This window comes from Onychostruthus taczanowskii, unplaced genomic scaffold (genome assembly GCF_017590055.1).
Source record: "Onychostruthus taczanowskii isolate IOZ18803 unplaced genomic scaffold, ASM1759005v1 scaffold27, whole genome shotgun sequence".
Classification (NCBI taxonomy): domain Eukaryota; kingdom Metazoa; phylum Chordata; class Aves; order Passeriformes; family Passeridae; genus Onychostruthus; species Onychostruthus taczanowskii.
In genome coordinates, this window is record NW_024500017.1 from 5836857 (window position 1) to 5855220 (window position 18364).

Below are 18364 nucleotides of genomic sequence, written 5' to 3' on the forward strand. Positions count from 1 at the left end.
ATGGCAGAAGAGACTGACCCACATCTCACTACAACCTCCTTTCAGCTGCAGAGACAGTGAGGTCCCCGAGCCTCCTTTTGTCCAGACTAAACACTGCCAGCTCTTCTCATAAGATTTGTTCTCCAGACCCTTCACCAGCTCCACTGCCCTTCTCTGGGCACACTGCAGCACCCTTATATTCCTTCTGAGCTGAGGGGCCCAGAAGTGGACACAGCACTCCAGGGGCACGGCCCCACCACTGCCGAGTACAGGGGGACAATCCCTGCCCTCATCCTGCTGGTGACACTATTCCTGCTCCAGGCCAGGGTGCCACTGGCCTTCTTGGCCAACTGAGCACACACTGGCTCATGTTCAGCTGCTGTCGAGCTGCACCCCCAAGTCCTGTTCTGCTGAGCAGCTCTCAAGCCTGTAATGATGCACATGGACTTCCATGAATTTGAAGCTATGAATTTACTGTCAAACTCGCCTTTTTTCAGTGCTGATGGGATGTAAAATACCTCAGCCCATGATACGCATTGCCTATTCCAGTGTTCCCTCTCTTGCAATTAAAAAAAACAACCAACAAAAAGACCTCACCAAAAAAAAACCCAACCAAAACTCCAACCCCACAATTCTAGAAGTATAAAACATTCAAATCCAACTAGTGGGTTTTTTTTTTCTTCTTTCAGGCACCCAGGAAGAGCTTCACACTTAGGCAAGTCAAGTGTTGAGACCTGCAGGGAGGTTGCTGTCACCTTGACTTCCTTCAACTATCACTCAAAAGTCCACTTGAATCCTGTTTCCTATTCTGTTCAAACACTGGAAATCCTGAGGTCCTCTCCCAGCCCCTGCAAAGAGCACAGCACCCTTCGCATGAACCCGAGACACTCATGTCATCTCCTGGCACACGTTCCCAGGTCAGCTGTGCGGTGCTGCTTCCTCTCAGAAGAATGAGGAAACGTTGCCAATCTCTTTTCCTCCTCTCATTTTTTAGACACTATTACACAACAAAGCACAACCCTCATGACATTTAAAAATAAAAATGCCCAACCATCAATTTTCTCTTCCTCCCACCCGAAATGTGCTTGATGTGTTTACTCAAATATTTAAATTATGAGGTTTTCCTGTGCCTGATGTAGTAATATTTAAGGTATTGCTGGTATTTTTACAAGATGCAGGTGTAGTCAAATTAATTACCAGCTAAAAACAGATTGATCTTTTACCAGTTATTAAGAAACACTGAACTGCGCTATTTAAATAGATAACATCCTGCTTCCAAGAAAATATGATTAAAAATGTATGCTAGTGAAAAGGACCTGGTTTGTTATTACAAAAAAGGAAACAATGGAAACAATAAGCTCTGCAAAATGCCCTTTTTAAAACAGACACTGTGCTGAATACAATGCAGATTATCTGGGAGAATATGCAGATATCACAAAAGAAAGATGAGACAGGAATTTTCACTGTGCCAGAGAGGATTTATCGCGGAGTTAAAAAATAAATTCTTTGTCAATTGAGAGAAAACTCCTTTTACAACTCTGGCATCTGATACCAGTTCAACACTATTTGGATGCTCTGGATTCTCCTTTTTCTCTTAACTTGGTCTGTTTTAGAGACCACACAAACATTCTTCTGCTAGAAGCATTTGTTTCTTAAAGTTATTATTAGCCATGAAGATCTAAAGCAGATCTGTTCTCAGCTACATTCATAGCCCAGATGTGGATATTGTGAAGACTCTGCATGAAGAATCAAAGCCAAGATTCCAGGGTCCTGCACAAGAGACCCAGAGGAGATGAAAAGAAGGCTGTCTTCAGCATTTTCATCCTACAAGCTATTTATGGGGCTATGACTTCATACTTTTTTGTTTTCAAGTAGCACAGATGTGCTGTACCAATTCATAGATTTGGAAAAATACGTGTAGAATGAGCGTAAAGAAAAAAAAAAATCACTTTTTGCACCTGAAGTTGAAGCAATACGAACATGGAACAGGATGTGATATATTATTATTGGGGCAGATTGTTTATTCACTTAAATACTTACATTATGTTTTGTGTGATGATCATTTGTCTGAAAAGATTCTGAAGCAAACAATAATAAAAAACTATTTTAGTACACAAGCTGAAAAACAAGTTATTTTGTCCGTGTTCTCAGCTTGTTTAATATGCAGGAACAAATCCTGCCGGAATTAGCAGAGTGCCTTTCTTTTGACTTGTATATTAGCTGCATGGTAGCCATTTTGTTGAAGGTTTGTTTTATACTTAAATCAAGCAGTGACACTTTTAAACAACACATCCTGTCTTCAGAACTCAAGAGATAAGAATTTAAACATTATGGTTAGACTAGACTATCCTAGGTTTTTCCTGATTAAATGATTGTATGATTCTGTCCCCTGTAAGAATGAAGCTATTAGTAGATCCAGGAAATTGACTTGCTGTGCCATAAAACAACTCGCAAGTATGCTAAAGAGGGTGTAGTAAAATTCCTTATTGTAGCTGCAAATTTGCAATACCTTCTGCCAATAACATTTATGGGAAAAATACTTTATTAAGCAACCAATAAAGTTTCCCTTCCTATAATTTTTCATTTACATACCACATTACTATCTCCTTTGCATACATGAAAATTTTATTTGTCACCAACTGAAAAACATACAACATCCAAGGACAAAAATCAAAATGTATGAAGAATTCAGGAATTGGCATTGGGATGTCCCTGAACACCAGGATGCTGCCCCAGAAACCAGATTCACTGGAGTCTTCTATAGAATAGCACACAGCATCACAGAGTCACAAACAGATCTGCAGAATTTTAAGGAATAAATTTTCAATGCACAGCCCTTATTCCACTCAGTGGTACAAATTAGCAAGGGAGGTTCCTTAATTAGGAAGTGCTAAATTTAGCATTGCAGTATTCATCTCAAAGGGTCACAGCCATCTGTGTTTATTCCAGCAACTATAAAAATGCAGTTTATACATGTTCATAATAGCGTATAATTTACTGCATGTAACTTTAAGGTTTTCAAAAAACATTTGCCAAAAAAAAAGCTGATACCCCCCCATTTCTTTTTCCTCTCCCAATCTCCCACTCAAATGAGGTTAGCTAAGAAAAACCCTATTCATAGGAATTAAGAGCTAAATATCAGTCCACTCTCACAATTAACAAGCAGCCTCAGTCAGTGTCTGTGCCATGAACCTGGCTCTGGAGGTTTATAAACAGGCCCCTGTATATTTTAATTTGAATGAAATATGTCTGAGCTGTTAGAGATGCTTGTACCAGTAAGAACTACTCCAAAACTGCAAGACACGTGTTTTGCATTGCATTAACAGAAACAAAACAGTGATGCCTTAAAAGTCATGGATTAAAGGAAATTATGCTCTGGACTAAAATCGTATGCTTTTGATTACTTCTGTGGTGTAAATGTCTCAGGAATTGGAGGAGTGAAGGGTTCTCAAGCTGTTATTCTGATGGTACCAGGCACATAAATTTTCGTTCCTTCAAGACAAGCCCAGCCACACATAGTGCTGAGGATGCAATCACAATGTTTCACAGGTCTTGCAATCAGAAAGTTCATTAAACATACTGTTAACTATTAACTTGCAGCTAATGACCTGCAATTGCATTGCCACTCAGCTTCCATGCCCCTCATCCAGCTCTGAATACAGTCTAAGCCTCATCTTGTTTTCAGGACATTTAGCTATTGACAGATCAGTGCCTTGACAAAGCTCAAAGCAGGGCAGATGTATGGATCTAGCACCATCACTTTCTGCAGAGCATCCCAGTTAAAGTAAAATACTGACCCTCAGTCCTGAAACATAAACCTCTGTAGACCTGTGCAATTCCATCTTTGACCAGCCAGCTCGTCAAAATACTAGGATGATCACAGCTTACTGACAAAGAGGTCCCTGCATGCCAGAAGCAGCTTATTATGGGAGGAGGATCATACTTCCTCCTTATATCCTCAAACCTTGCACACAGAGAAAGACAATAGTTGGATAATGGGTATGCTGCAATCCTCCCCATTTTACATACTGTCTTGGTCCACCATTTTTTCCTGCTTATTACAGTAATAAATCCAGCAGATCCATGAAGGCACCACACTGGTCATTTCCATCAGCTAACTTGCAGAAGCTATACATCCTTTCAATGAAGCCTTGGAAGAGCTCATTTTGAGTCTCTTCACAGAAGATGCCAGGACATACCACCTGTAGATTTATGACCCACTGGGAATGTAAGATGGAAGACACCTGAAGGCTGCAGCCTGTGGTACACACTAACTGCCCAGGTCACAGGAACAGGATACAAACCAGAGATCCACTGTTGAAGCTGTTATCGCTTTTAACACCAAAAATATGATGCTTACCACTCAAAGACAGGTTTGAAAGATAGTAACTATGAGACTGGTATGCTGGAGGAACAAGCAATCTTAACATGTTATTGCAAATAACAAAAACATTCCATTCCCTGCCAGTCTGGCAGCTGCATAGAAGCACTAGCAAATCTGAAAACGCTAAGACTGTTTACACCAAATTTAGTGGACACATCCAAATGAAGTGATCTAGAGTGCAGATCAAAATTCCAAGTGACAAGCTGTTGCAAAATTATCTGTTAATTCTTTCAAGTCTTGTCAAATAGAAGATCTTTCAGCCTCTACCAAAAGAAAAAATCATCTAGCAGTAGTCAATATAATTAAATTTAATGCAATAAAAAAATTACCCAAACTCTAAGACCAGCTCATAAATATGTAAATTTCATTGTTATGAAAAGACTAGTCAATCAACTCCATGAAGAGATAGTGAGATATTAACTTCTTTATATTGTTAAGTGCCCATCACTTTTGCCCAGATAGTTGAAATTGCAATTTGCAAATACACAAAGCTAGCTGAATAAAGACCAGCATCTCATTTCTCTCCAGCTAAAAAAAGAAATGAATGTAATCAGCACATTTTCTCTCTAGATGAGAATGACAAATACAATCGCTAATGCATTGTGCTGCATTTCTGGTCTCACAGCTGCTTAAAGCTTCTACTTCCAAAAAAAGAGTCTCAAAAGTAGACAGCTGTGAATGTTACTTGCCCTATGCAAATGTTTTCAACTTTAAAAGAAAACCACTTTCCTCACTGCCTAACTCCCTCTTGTAGTGCAAATCAGGAGGAAAAAGGAGGAGACAGCATGCTTAGATTCCTTCTTTCTGTTATTCCAGGAAGCTGTTTGGGAAAATAACTGCTCAGGCTCTGCATTTCAGAATAGCATCAGCTCCCCCAGCCACCAGCAAAGGGCTTTCCTCAGCCAAAGATCATGCTGCACCCACGCACTCTTCAAAGCTCCTCCTGCTGATCCTCATGACCATTCCTGGAAACTGCTATTTGTGCAATCCAAAGCACTGCTCCAAGTACATCTCCCTGGTCAGAACAACACATGCCTAACTGCTATAAACCACTCTGCACACAGCGAGAGGAAATCCATGCAGCTCCAAGGCATTCTGTAAACAAGCAGACAAGCTGCATAACAGACAGAAAATTTAACAGCATAGGGGGACTAGGAATTTAAAACACATACAGGACATCACTGAGTTAATTATGGCAACCATCACATTTTATTTTTCTTTTTTTTTAAATGCTTATGGTTACTTACTGTTACTTACTTATCTAGATTTAAAGGCACAAAAAATGGGTACTAACCACATAAGCAAGCAATGCAATACGCTGCTGCTTTTCTTCTCTATATATTTTATGCAAGTAACACCTGCAACTTTTCTTCAATTTTTCCACATCCTCTAGACAGCAGAGGACAAACCTGCTTAAAGCAACATGGGAAGAAAGTACCTAAAAGACTGAACATGCTGCACCTAATTGAATGCACCTACATTCATCCCTTGAGCCTGATGCAATTTCAACTCTTACACTTTCACAGACTTCTGACGAACCAGCAAGATGGCAGAAACTGGAGGAAAGCTATCTCCAGTTACTCCCGTTATTTTGTATTCTTATTCTCATTTCTAGGCAAATAGCCTGCAAAAAAAATCTCCACAAAGCCTCACCACAGATGGCAGTTTGGCATTCCCCAGCCAAGCTCACACCTGCAGCTTCCATGACCGCTGCTGCAGCTGGGCTTTTTGTTTCCTCTCACTGACAAAAACTGCATAAAACGCAAGTGTTAAGTGACCCACTACCACCATCCATTTCATTAATGAACTAAGTCCACAAGAAATCAAGATGCAAGCCTCTACTCTTGGCTCTGCTCCCACCGACACAACTCTGCTTATTTCCCAGGAAGGGGTAACCCTCGGGCAGATTGGGCACAGACTCATTTGCCATGGGGAAATTCCCATCCACAAGGGGAAGGAAAGAAAATGCATTCAAAACTGACACTTCTGAAGAGGACTTCAATCACTAACACCAGTGTAAGCCACGGGAGTCCTGTGCTGAACAGGCCATGAGCCCTGCAAGGGCAAAGGCAGATCTCTTCACATCAGTTTCACTTCAACTCTTGCAGCTAGCCAGCCCCAAATGGGAGTCACCACCATCTCCACAGCACTTCACTGTCTCCTGGCCATGACATTTCACTCCAGGCCATGGCTTGACACAGTCCATGAGCACCAGGACAGCCATGTTATAGAAGGTGGTATGTTTTCTTGCACACTCTGAGGCAAGACCATCTCTCCCTGTCTGTGAATTGTATGCAAAACCCACAGATGACAGACACAACCAAACCCAAAGTCTGTATTTCCTTCAGAAATCTAAGAAACACTTCTTATAGGTACCAGTTTGATTTTCTTCCTATGTATATATTTATACAAAGAAGATGCACCTAGAGCACTTTCCAGCACACCTTCACTCCAGAGACGCTGCCTGTTCCCACGCCTCTCTGTGCTGGAGGGCCCCAGCCACGGCTGTGTCCAGCACAAGGCTTGCAGCAGACTAAGCCCTGACCAGCCCTCCAGAGATAATCAGGTTAGATGATCTAATGGTCCTCCTGGTCCTAAAAAGAAAATTAGGGGTGAATCACTTTGATGCTTTGAAGCCCTGGTCCAGTTTCTCCCACAGACAGAGACCAGCCACTGCAAGATGAAACTCAAATCAAAGCCAAGTTTTACTTCTGTGGTCAGCAGCACAGACATATTTCAAAACCAAGGTGAAGCAGATGACCAAAGAAGAGAGGTGAAGCCAGACAGGCTTCTTTCTGTCTGTAGGACAGGGAGGCATTCAGTTGGCTAAGAAACAAAAGTGTAGGGAGACAGAGAGCCTGAGAGGCTTTCTGGCCAGATGCTTTCCATAAGTAAATCTTGAAATGGCAGCCACTGGTCCCCACTATTCACTCGGTCATTCTTACCAAAGAACAGTTCTCACATCAGCGGGACATAGTTTTGTCTCTTGTACAGGTAAATGAATAATATTCTGATCTTGCTTCACCCTAATACTTTATACAAGATTTTTTTTAAAACCTCTGAATTGTGCAGTAGATGGCTATTAACAAGGATAACCGGATAACCCAAGAGGCTTTTTTCTAAGCTCAAAAGCTATTTTTTTCTCCAAGACTGACCTGTCCAGTTGTCCACATTAAAGCAGCTTACAGATATTTAAATCATGCAAGGCCACCACTGTTTAGCACTTTCACAGAAAGCTTCCCAAACAGAATTAATTAGCTGATAAATTATATTGAGAACATATCCATCAAACCTAAGTATGCTGTTCCTCATGTTTGTGCCAAAGCAACTCTACTCCTACTCTTCTATCAGCAAAAATGAGTTTAAAAATAGCCTTATAAGAATATTTAAATAGGTTTCATTATAGCTTAAACTAGTGAGAAGACTTTGACAACTATTCCCACAAAGCAAACTCCCTGTAGAACCTTTTTAAATATCCTAAAAGGAATTGCAGCTCTACCTGCATAACTGAAATCAAAAAACGAAAGAGAAAACAAAAGAGAAGGTAAGCTATTTCAAACAAAGTGTTCATTGCTGCATGGAGAAGTCTTTGTTCAAATATATTGCATGTAAGAAATCTTATTATTGTGTAATTAAACCCTGAACTAATATGGCCAGGGAAGTGGAGCCTCTAAAACAAGGCTTTCAGGATTGTCTGGTTTGACACCTTCTTTACATGGCAGAAACAAGTTTGTCTGTCTTAATCCTTCCTCTACAACCACTGAGAAAGGTCTGTATGTGCTATAAGAAGAGCACTTGAAGTTTTCAGGGATCAATAAAAGAATAGCATAACGTCAGTGACACCTAATGCCATTCAACCAATCAATACTGCATCTTGCTCATCTCTTGTTATTACCAATCCGCTTGCAAAATGAGGCTGTTCTACACACATATTTCCAAATCATCCATCTTAATGCAAATATGCTGAAAATGTTGCAGGAAACATGCAGAGCCACAGTCAGAAAGGAAAAAGCACAGAAACCCACAGAAGCTGAAAACAAAAAACCACAGGTAAGCCTCTTGCCAATAAAAACAAACAATGCCCTCTGCAAAGCAGAACCAAGTGTACCAGAGAGGGAAATCCAGACAGAGCCACCAAACACCAGAAAACAAGTTACCCCAGACTTCCTTTTAAAAAAGGAAAAGAAAGCGGGGGCAGTGTGAAACTCTAGCTGCCCCCTGGATCCTGTGAACAGTTATCCACCTATATCCACCTGTCCAGTCCCAGTAATGCTTTGGGATAGTTCTGGGCATGCAAAGCAGCATATCTAGGATCCTAAACAACATTACTGAAGGAATTAGGTACCAGGAAATGCAGACCCTGCATTTTTAATGTAGTCGCTTTGCAGGAATTACATGGCACCTCACACAGATCTCCAAAGCACCATCTCACCCTCCAAATAACTTGAACAAAATTTGCAGATCTTAAGATCAAAAGAAATTCTCATTGCTATAGACAGGTCATACAAAGTAGATGTTCCTGACATCCAAGTCTTGGGGTCAAACTACCACCTCCATCCTGGGGGATGTCAAAACCTCTACAATTCAGGATTTTATTATTATTATTTATTTATTATTATTATTTTAATTTTATTCTTGGAAGTCTTTATTCTCCTTTTAAACAGAACTAGATCTCCCTTTAACTTGAAATCATTGCAATTATGTAAATTGCTGTTATCATATTGCTTCCTTTTAAAAAAACAAAAAAAAAACTTCTAAATTTAATAAATTATAAATTTTGTGCATCTAGTTACTGAAACTACTGTTTGAGGCAAAATATGTCATTACAAGAAAAAGCTAATGGAAGATACTTCTGTTTGCCTTGTGTCCCTTCAACCTTTCCTAATGGCTGGAAGCAGTGAATCAAAGGTAAAATGAACTGACTTGCCCCAGTTTGTTTCCATGCAACTTAAAGCTGCATCATCAATGTTTAATGTTTACTCCCATTGGTCACAAGCAGCTTTTTATATGCTGAATATGTTTCATCTAAGAGATCTTTTCTCTTAAAGACAGCTATTCATACATCTTTCACCTTATGGGTACACCTAGAAGGCACAAATTTTGAGTCCAGCTTCCTTTTTTGACCAAAAGAAAAAAAAAATCACATGGGAAAATAAGTTGAAACCAAACTGCCTAATTTGAAGCAAACAAAAGTTAAGCATTAACAAGAAAACATACATTGCTTTACCCGTGATGAACACGACCTGAAAAACTGAACTCTAGAGAGGCTGAAATTCGGACCAATTTAAACAGATTAGGCAACAGTTAAAACATTGGGAAGAAGGAGATTTGGAAAGGATATTGAATAGATGAATTTCATAAACTGACCAAGCTTTAGCCTTCATTAACCAGCCTAAGAGGACAGGACAGACTTCTTGCCACTTAGGCTCAAAAATCCCTTAGCAATATTCATGATGGGCAGATGGGTGGTTGTATGCTCTTCTGAAGGCATTAGCTTTTTTCCTGTGAGAGACCCCATTAAATCTAACATAAAGCCTTAACAAGAAAACTTCATTCTAACAACTACATTTGCTTTAAAATACTCAGATCTAAACTTTAAGCTTAATTACACTGTGCATAAAGTCACTCTAAAGTAACACCTCAACAGACTTCTTCATTGTCTCTAGAGATGCACACAAGTTTAGTACTTTCACGCTAGCTGGGAATATACACGAACAAGGCTTTTTCTCCCACTCCTAATTTTGAAAGCCTGTTAAATTAATAAGGTTGCCAACAAAGAAAACATGTTGTGAAGAACAAAGTCTCTGAAAGCAGGCAGCCACTTCAGACAGAACAGCTAAAACACTTGTGAAAGAGCAGCTTGAGAAAAATGGAGTTTATAGCTCTGAGTGAAGCCGGCCTCAAGCTTACAATGAAAGATTAAAATCTGTTCGTCTAAATCAATTATCCATCCTGAGCACACACCGTGCACTTGAACCCAACAGTCTGGGGAGGGCTTTGCATCACAGTGCACACTCAGTGACAACACTCATTTCCCCAGCAGCAAGCTACATTTCAGCTTAATAGCTAAAACATTCCCTTGACTATATTCATAACCAAGGCTCCTGCCTCTGCAGCAGCTCCGTAAGAGCTACACATGAACTCTTTACCTTTGAACCAAAGTGACTAACGCTCACACAGAGCTGCTATTCTCCATGCAAGACAACCTAGATTTAAAATGGATACACAGCCACAGCATCCAACAGAAATGTGCTCTACTGGACTCCAGTGATTTTGCAAACTAGCAGAAAATGAACAAGCACTGAAAACAGGGATAATCCATCACAATATGCACTTTAAGTATTTACTAAATTTACTCGGGATTTAATTTATTTATAACAACCCAATGTTCTGGACTTCCATCACTGTACTGTGTAAATGTAACCAAGTCTTACCCTAAGATTCTCAGTTCAGCACTCTGCTTAGTACCCGCTTGAAAGAAAGGGAGATTTTTTTACTTCTACACAAGAACAAAGGTGAAGATGATTTCCCAGCAACATGAGTCATTATAGTCTTAAATGATAGTTTCCAATCCTAGTTCTCAAACTGTAATCTGGTCATATCTCAGTGCCAAATTATCTCAGATTATTTGAATGCATCATTACTCACTTGACGCAAATAGTTTAATCCAGTCATTTATAGGGTTTTTTAAATCACTGTAATACTTTTACTGTGGACTTGCATACGTAAACAGTGAATACAAAAGATGACCTATCTGAATGGATATCCTTTAAAAATAAAAACCCTTGCTTCTTCATGGATATGTACCAGATGTCCCCTAAATATTCTCAGCACAACACACCCAGCTCCTCTTTGTCCACCATATAGTTCTTCCTCTCTACACTCACTTTCCTCAGCCTGCTCCAGCATCCCTAAATACCAAATGAGTAAGAGGCACCTCTGAGGGTGGCCAAGCCAAGGCTCCCCTTGAGCTGGCTGAGCAAATGGCACTCGTGTGTACACACATGTCCATATCTACAGGTATAGAGGACATACAACTTCACCCTCTCCTCAGAGATGCTTGGCTTCTGGGGGAAGAGAGCTTGGAAGACAAGCACACCTGATATGTTTCTCCTTTTCTAGCACAGCCAGGAAAAAACAACCTTCAAACATAAAAAAATGACATCTTCACACTTCAGACTATTTCATCAACACCCCAAGTTTACTTCAGAGATCAGACTTGCTCTCATCACAATTTGGGGAACTTCTGGGGTTGGGAAAAAAAGAGACCAAACCACTGCTGCCTGCCTAAGTCCAGTTTCTGTACTTAGAGGACTTGTCTGGACAGTGAGCACTGTTCTGCATTCCTTTCTTACCTCCATCACATTATTCAAATTCTAAAAGTGAACATAGAATAAATAGAAGATTCAGTTTCATTTTCATGCACCTGACCCCTGGACTAATTCTGGACTAACTGTAAATGGTGCAAATCAGGCTTTGCATATTGCCTGGCACCCTGAAAGCCTACAGCCTCTACAAGCCAAGCTTCAACACTCCCATCACTGCTTAACCCTGCAAAATCAAATGCATTAAGCAGGTGTGTCTGGGACTAAGTAAGGGCAGAAGCGGTCCTGCAGACAAAAACACATTAACAGTGCTATTTATCATGCTCAGCAGAACAAACACCAGCTCTGCTCCAAAACAGAGTAATGGCAATACCAATGGCTGTTACTCTTGGGAGAAAATGGACCCAGTTCCCAGGCATATCTTTCACTTGGGGGTGGGCTGAAGTGACTCCAGGACAAACACTCATTGATGTATTCTTCAGTGTTTCCATCTGGCAGCTCTGCCAAGGGAAGGGAGTGGTGTCAGAGAAAAAGACATCCCCCCTCCTCACCTCCAACTCCATTTTGCAAAATGCCTATTTTTAGCCCTCAGTGCACATGCCGAGGTGCACAGCACCACTACTGTAGTAATGGCAGCCACAAACCTGCCTGCTTGCTTGTCATCCATCAAGTACTCACACAGGGTTGCATCGAACTGCAAAACAGGCTCAAATACTGCTCCAAACTGAAGTCCCAGCCAGCTCCTTGATATTAGTTACTATAGAAACCAGTCCCTCAGCACAGGCGCTCACAGCAGGAAATCATGCAGATTTCAATTTTACATAGTAATAAATGCTGCGGGAGAGGAGAATTTCACAACAATTTCAGGGGCTGATTGTACAAACTCAGACCTCTTCTACCCCATGACACTGCAGATGAACGTGCCCACGCACACAATTGCCACTGCTCCTAGTTGTGAAGTGATTTCCACAGAGACTGAGCTGGGATGGATGCTGGAAAGCTGGTAGCATTTCTCAGTGGCTTCGTTAGACTGGAAACGTACTCATTTTTACATGCAAGAAGCCCATGTGAAAACAACAAAACAAGCACCAACTGGAAAGCAGTAGGAAGATTTAAGCATGTATGTAAGTACAGACAGTTGAAACATTTTACCAGAAATACTGACAGGTCACAACCCAGGGCTTCTTTGGAAACAGCCCATCTTCCTTTTCTTCTCCACCCTGTCCAAAAAAACAACCTGAATGGAGGGCAGGTCACAGATTAATTTGCAGAAAAAAACTGTTGTAGAAAGCACAAAGACAAGAGGGAAGACTCTGAGCCCTGAAATGAAACAGTGAGGTAATATTATTTTAACTTTTCAGAAGTAGTTCTACAGGTTGGACTCCATCATGTGTGGGAGTGGAAGAGGAAGACACACAGCACAATGCACTTCTTGTCCCAGGCAGATCTTAATTTTCTACTGAAATTCAAGAACCACTGAGGACTCTTTCCCACCTTTCTAAATGAGCCTATAAGCCTGAACAGGGAAGGTTTTACTACATCAACAAGGGAAGAAAAAAGCAGGGAACTGCTTCACTGAAGAAAACTAACATGAAGGGAGGAGGGAAGGGGTGAACAGCTTGCACAGCAACAGGGACAAACATTTGTGCTGGCAACAGCCGACAAATCATCAAGCAAACAGAAGGACAAGAAAATGAAGGAAGCTGGTCTATTTTTAAGCAAGACCTCATTATTACCATGAACATGCACTGCTTCCCGAGAAGCAGCAGGTATGCAAACACGAGATGAATCATATCACTGAGTAAATCACCTGGCAGTGGAACACTAGTTTGCATGGACACACACAGAGCGAACACATACGATCTATGGTCCTGACACCTACGAAAATGTGTGGAAGAGCATCCTTCTGGGAGGCAGCCTGAATTATGGAGAGCAAAAAAAAAACCTGTTAGACAATGCAAATGTCACTGCTGCTTCTGAAAATGACTTTTGTTACTGCTTTTGTTAATGATTAGATGGAGTCCATTGTTATGGACACTCCACTCGCAATTAGTCTGCTGCAGCTTGTAATTTCACTTTTGCGTAGCTCTCTCATGTCATTAGGAACAAACACAGTTTTTGTACAGCCAGGGAACTGGAATAGACACCCCAAGTGAAAGCACACATTTTATATCACAGCCTTTGCACAAACTGCCTTGCTGAAACAAAGGAACTCCACAAGTGGTTCAAGGACTTGTGGACTGGGGTGCAGCGAGGTTAACTGCAGGACTCTGGTCAGGTCCACACTCACACCCCCAGGGTCTGGCGAGTTTGCAAGAAGCCAGCTGACAGCACCAAATCCGATACTTCACCAACACAAGTCTTCTGGGAAGCCACCACTGAGGTGACCAACAAAAGGACAACCCCCAAACCTGCACTTCCAGGCAGCTGTGAGGCACAAAGCACAAGGCCACAGAAACTCAGTAACTGCTCTGCAGCCTCCACAGGCTATTATGGGTAAGGTCCATGAGGCAAGAAGCATTACCCTACTTCACAGAAACCTTGCTTAGTCTGAACTGATTTTCTAATTCTCTTCCCACGACACAGAACTCTTCCCTTTCTCTCGTATGGCAAATAAAAAAAGATACTAAATAAAACACTATGTGAACAGATCTTCAGCTACCTTTGTTACCCAGCTGGTGACAGATTAAAAATAAGTAAGAGCTGCAACAACTCTCTTGTTGTGATTACTACAGGATTGTAACTATGTGCCAACTAGTAATTTATCACATCAAAAGGCTGCTTGAATTAGCCTGAAAGGGGATCTCCCACCGCAGAAACATGTGCTACACTGGGAAAACCAACCACCAACCAAAACCTCAGCCTCCACATCCCATCATCAAAAGGATGCTTTTGCATCTTTGATTCTAAACTAATAAATCATCTGAAGGAAATCATAGAGCCACTTACAATTTATCCTCATTACTTCCCGAACTGGATGATTAAGACATTAAAAGTTTGGTTCTGTTGCCAAGACTGAGAAAATTCTTTACAGCAACAAAACCAGTATTTAGTTACTGAAGTGCAGGTGCTCTACGTGAAGATGCCCACAGAGATATAAATTCATAATGTAGCTGGAAACAACAATCAATCCATCCATCCCAAGCCTGCAGAAAAACCAGGATCTGATATTCTATCCTCCTAAAAGCAACACAGCTGTATAAGTAAGGAGAGAGAAAGAACCACAACCAAGCGTATGAAAAATTAACTCTGAGCTGTTCCCCCTCCCCACACTCCCAAAGATTTCCAATTCAGATGATAGTTAGCAGACTTACATTTACTCATGTGAAAAAAGTCCAGCCACTGCTATCTTAACACACCAGCCCACTTCTTGGACGAGGTACTAAAGAATCTTGTTTGCTTCTTCCTCCCTTACCCTTTTTTTTTTTTCCCTCATAGAAGCTGGTATTGCATTCAAATTTTCTATTTAGCACACAAAATCACCTGGTGGCTTTACTCCCTTTCCTAGCAACATCTCAGACTCTCAGCACCTCAGCAAGCTCAAAAAAATACTGGGCTGCAGGGCAAATGCAAACTCCACTCCTGCGTCACTCTCTGCACTATACAAAGGGGCATCCAACTATGCAAGTTACTATAGCAATTATTTTTGTCTATTGCCCTGAATATTACTCCTTAGGTAGGGATAAATCAGCACAAATGTTGTCGATGACCCTGAGCTAGATTTTGTCTTGACCTCAAGGAAAAAAATAAGGCATAAATAAATAATATTTTTTTATGCTGCAATGCCTGCACTTATCCAAAGAAAAGATAGTGGCCATGTTTTACCTGCAGGGCAGCCCTTTCAAGCCCCTAAGTATAAAATCTAGTCATTAATAACCAAACCACTTCTCTTGAGGAGTTTGAGCATTTTAGATGTTCATCCAATTTTCACTGCTCCAGCCAAACAGGCCCACATCAGAAGCAGAGTTCTCTGGGAGATGCACTTGTTGACAAACATGGACTGACATTTGCTACTGGCCTAGAGAGAGATGGGAACACAGAAACAGTGAATAACACAACATGACCTTTGTGATTTGTAGTTTTAGCTGTTATTAAGCAGAATATCTAAGTCCCACTTCTCCCAACACAGCAGATACGCAAAATGTATCCAGCTTCAAATTATCTGCCAGTGATTCTGATTTCGGTCCTGCATTTTGCATCATCTTTATGAAAACATAATGGAAGACTGAATGGTTCATTTAAATACTTTTCTTCCTGATTATTTTATATATGAAAATCCACAAAGAAAAAGTCTGGACTGTATTATTTTTCTTCAAAGACTCCACAGGAGGAAAAAGTACTTATGACAAAGTCTTAACTGGCAGGCAGCTCGAACAAAGATTTTGCTATTTGAATATGAGAATCAGAAATTAAAGAGGAGTCAGACAAAGGAATGGAACAATGAGAATGTCTTTCCTGTTGTGACCAGCTTTGTTTTCACTCTGAAATTAGGCACAGATCACCATCACATCTCCACAGTCCACAGCCAGGAGCAAAGCTGTCTGTTTCAAAAATGTTATACAGCTGTATGTCTATTGCTGTAGATTTTGATGTCTTCCTCCTTTCCAGGCTTAACTTCTGTTCCGTCTTTTGTTTCTCTCCATGAAAATAAATAAATCAATAAGAAACACCTTTCAGGACTGTCCATTACATTTTGCATACCAAGACCCTACCATACCTTGGGTCACACTCTGCCATATTTGCAGTGAGCCAGATCCTGGTTCAGGAGGCCTAAGCACACTTACTTGGGAGATCACAGATAATTCCAGCCCTGCATCACTTTGTGCAGCTTGGCACCTTGGGAAACCACTTCAATACATACAATATAGATCCTGGCCAAAATAAAAATGGATCACCCAGAGTAAGGACTGGCTGAAGGTGTACTTTCACACTACTTGGAAGAACATGGATGCAGTGTCTGTCCAGGAACACTGATCTGCAGCAAAGGTACTATTTTAAGCAGCCTTATTAAACATGAAGGGCAGTCACTGCGTAGTGCCATAGAAGAGCTACCTGACATAGACACTCACAAATATTAATCAAATTTAATTTTGTAAATAAAAGTGTTAAACTATATTTACATTTTGGTGTGCTGTTGAAATTTAATGAGGCCTGAAAAAAAGTGCAGGCACTTTAATGTAGCACTTCTTCCCCACTGATATATCTGGCCCCTGAAAAAGGGTAACATTAAAATTACTGTGCTGATTTTGGTCCCTGCTGCTGCATGCCATGCAGACACAGACTGAGTTTTGCTTCCAAATCTACTCAGTGCTCCTTGGTAGCTGGCTGTCTACCCACAGTACCCTCCCTGATCTCAAAACCCTCAGTCTAGCAGAAAGGGTCTCCTACTCAAGTGGAATTTCCTACAACTCTGCATTGCCTTAAAATCCTCTCAGACATCTGTAAAATGAAAGAGATGGAAAACATACTAGATGTCAGAATTACCAAAGGCAGAGAAAACATACCTCTAGTAGCGCTTGCCAAGAGGGAACTTCAAACAGCATTACAATCTATGGAATGCAACTGGCCAGAGAAAGCTGTGTGATACACTGACACCCTCTTGAAGTGATTTAACTAATCTGCTAATATCAAGCACACCTATGTATATGCAAAACCCTTCAATATGAATGAAAAACAAAAAACCACAAGACTTGAGTATCAGCTGCCTCATTAACAATCTCACTTTGAAGATCAATTTTAAGCTTGGTAAATCAAAGCTTTTAGATCATCTTTCCATAAATTTTAATTTACACCTGTGCAGATGCAGGTAGGCAAGATTGGGGCAGGGTTTTACTCCGAAGCTGCTGATGGTGTATTAAGTGGATATATAAGAAGCATGCATATCTTCACATTAATCTCCCTCATAACACAAGGAGGATAGTTACTTTTCACACCTACTTTTTCAAGTTCCTGGGCTCTAGTACTTATCTACAAAGGACATTCAAATGCAGCAGAGGCAGAAGAAGACTAGCATACAAAAAGCAAAGCAATTTACACACACCCTTTTACATACTGTTGAAAGCCAACTTAAAATATATATTACATATAAACACAGTAGTTGGGATGCACAGTTCTTGACTTCATAAGGCAATATATTTTTATTGCACAAATAATAAGGTAAACATAAATTAAATTAAATTGGATTTAATTTTCTTCCATGCTTCAGTTAGAACTGATGCAGATAAAAACATTCAGATTCTCAAATATTGAAAGAAATAAGCCATGAAAGAAAAGCCTGAACTAAAACTCATGAGCACACATCTCCCCAAAAGGAAACTTCACTTTTAAGGTATTAAAGAGTTGTTATTACACTATTTAAGGCATATTAAGGATTTAAAGGTACCCTGAAGCACCTCATTCATTTAATATTTTGTAAGCACTCTCTTTAATAATCATAGTGAGAGATAATACAGATTCCACTGCAGACTACCAAGTTCTGCTGGGCTGTATGCCAAACAGATGCAGCTTGAATAACAAAAACTGCTACATAGATGTCTCTATTTGTCAGAGCTCAAAAATCAAAACATCTGAAGGAATTTTGTTTTCAAAAATCTCTGATGCCAGCAGAAACAGCACACACTGCTATACAGCTAGCATTACTTTAAATTAGCAACATAACTTAATAATCTCCCCCATT

The 18364-nt window shown here is 40.5% G+C and overlaps 1 protein-coding gene across 9 annotated transcripts in view; it reads right to left on the reverse strand.

Moving 5' to 3' along the window:
* MTSS1 (MTSS I-BAR domain containing 1) overlaps positions 1 to 18364 on the reverse strand; it is a 126336-nt gene that overhangs the window by 85499 nt on the left and 22473 nt on the right. The window contains exons 5-6 of one of the 9 annotated variants that reach the window (XM_041407519.1): positions 12841 to 12908; positions 12062 to 12188 (exon numbers count right to left, since the gene is read on the reverse strand). The exons of the other annotated variants lie outside the window; for them this stretch is intronic. Of the exons in view, the coding sequence (XP_041263453.1) occupies positions 12062 to 12188; positions 12841 to 12908 (195 nt within the window). The remainder of the gene's footprint in view (positions 1 to 12061; positions 12189 to 12840; positions 12909 to 18364) is intronic. 9 annotated transcript variants of the gene reach the window in all.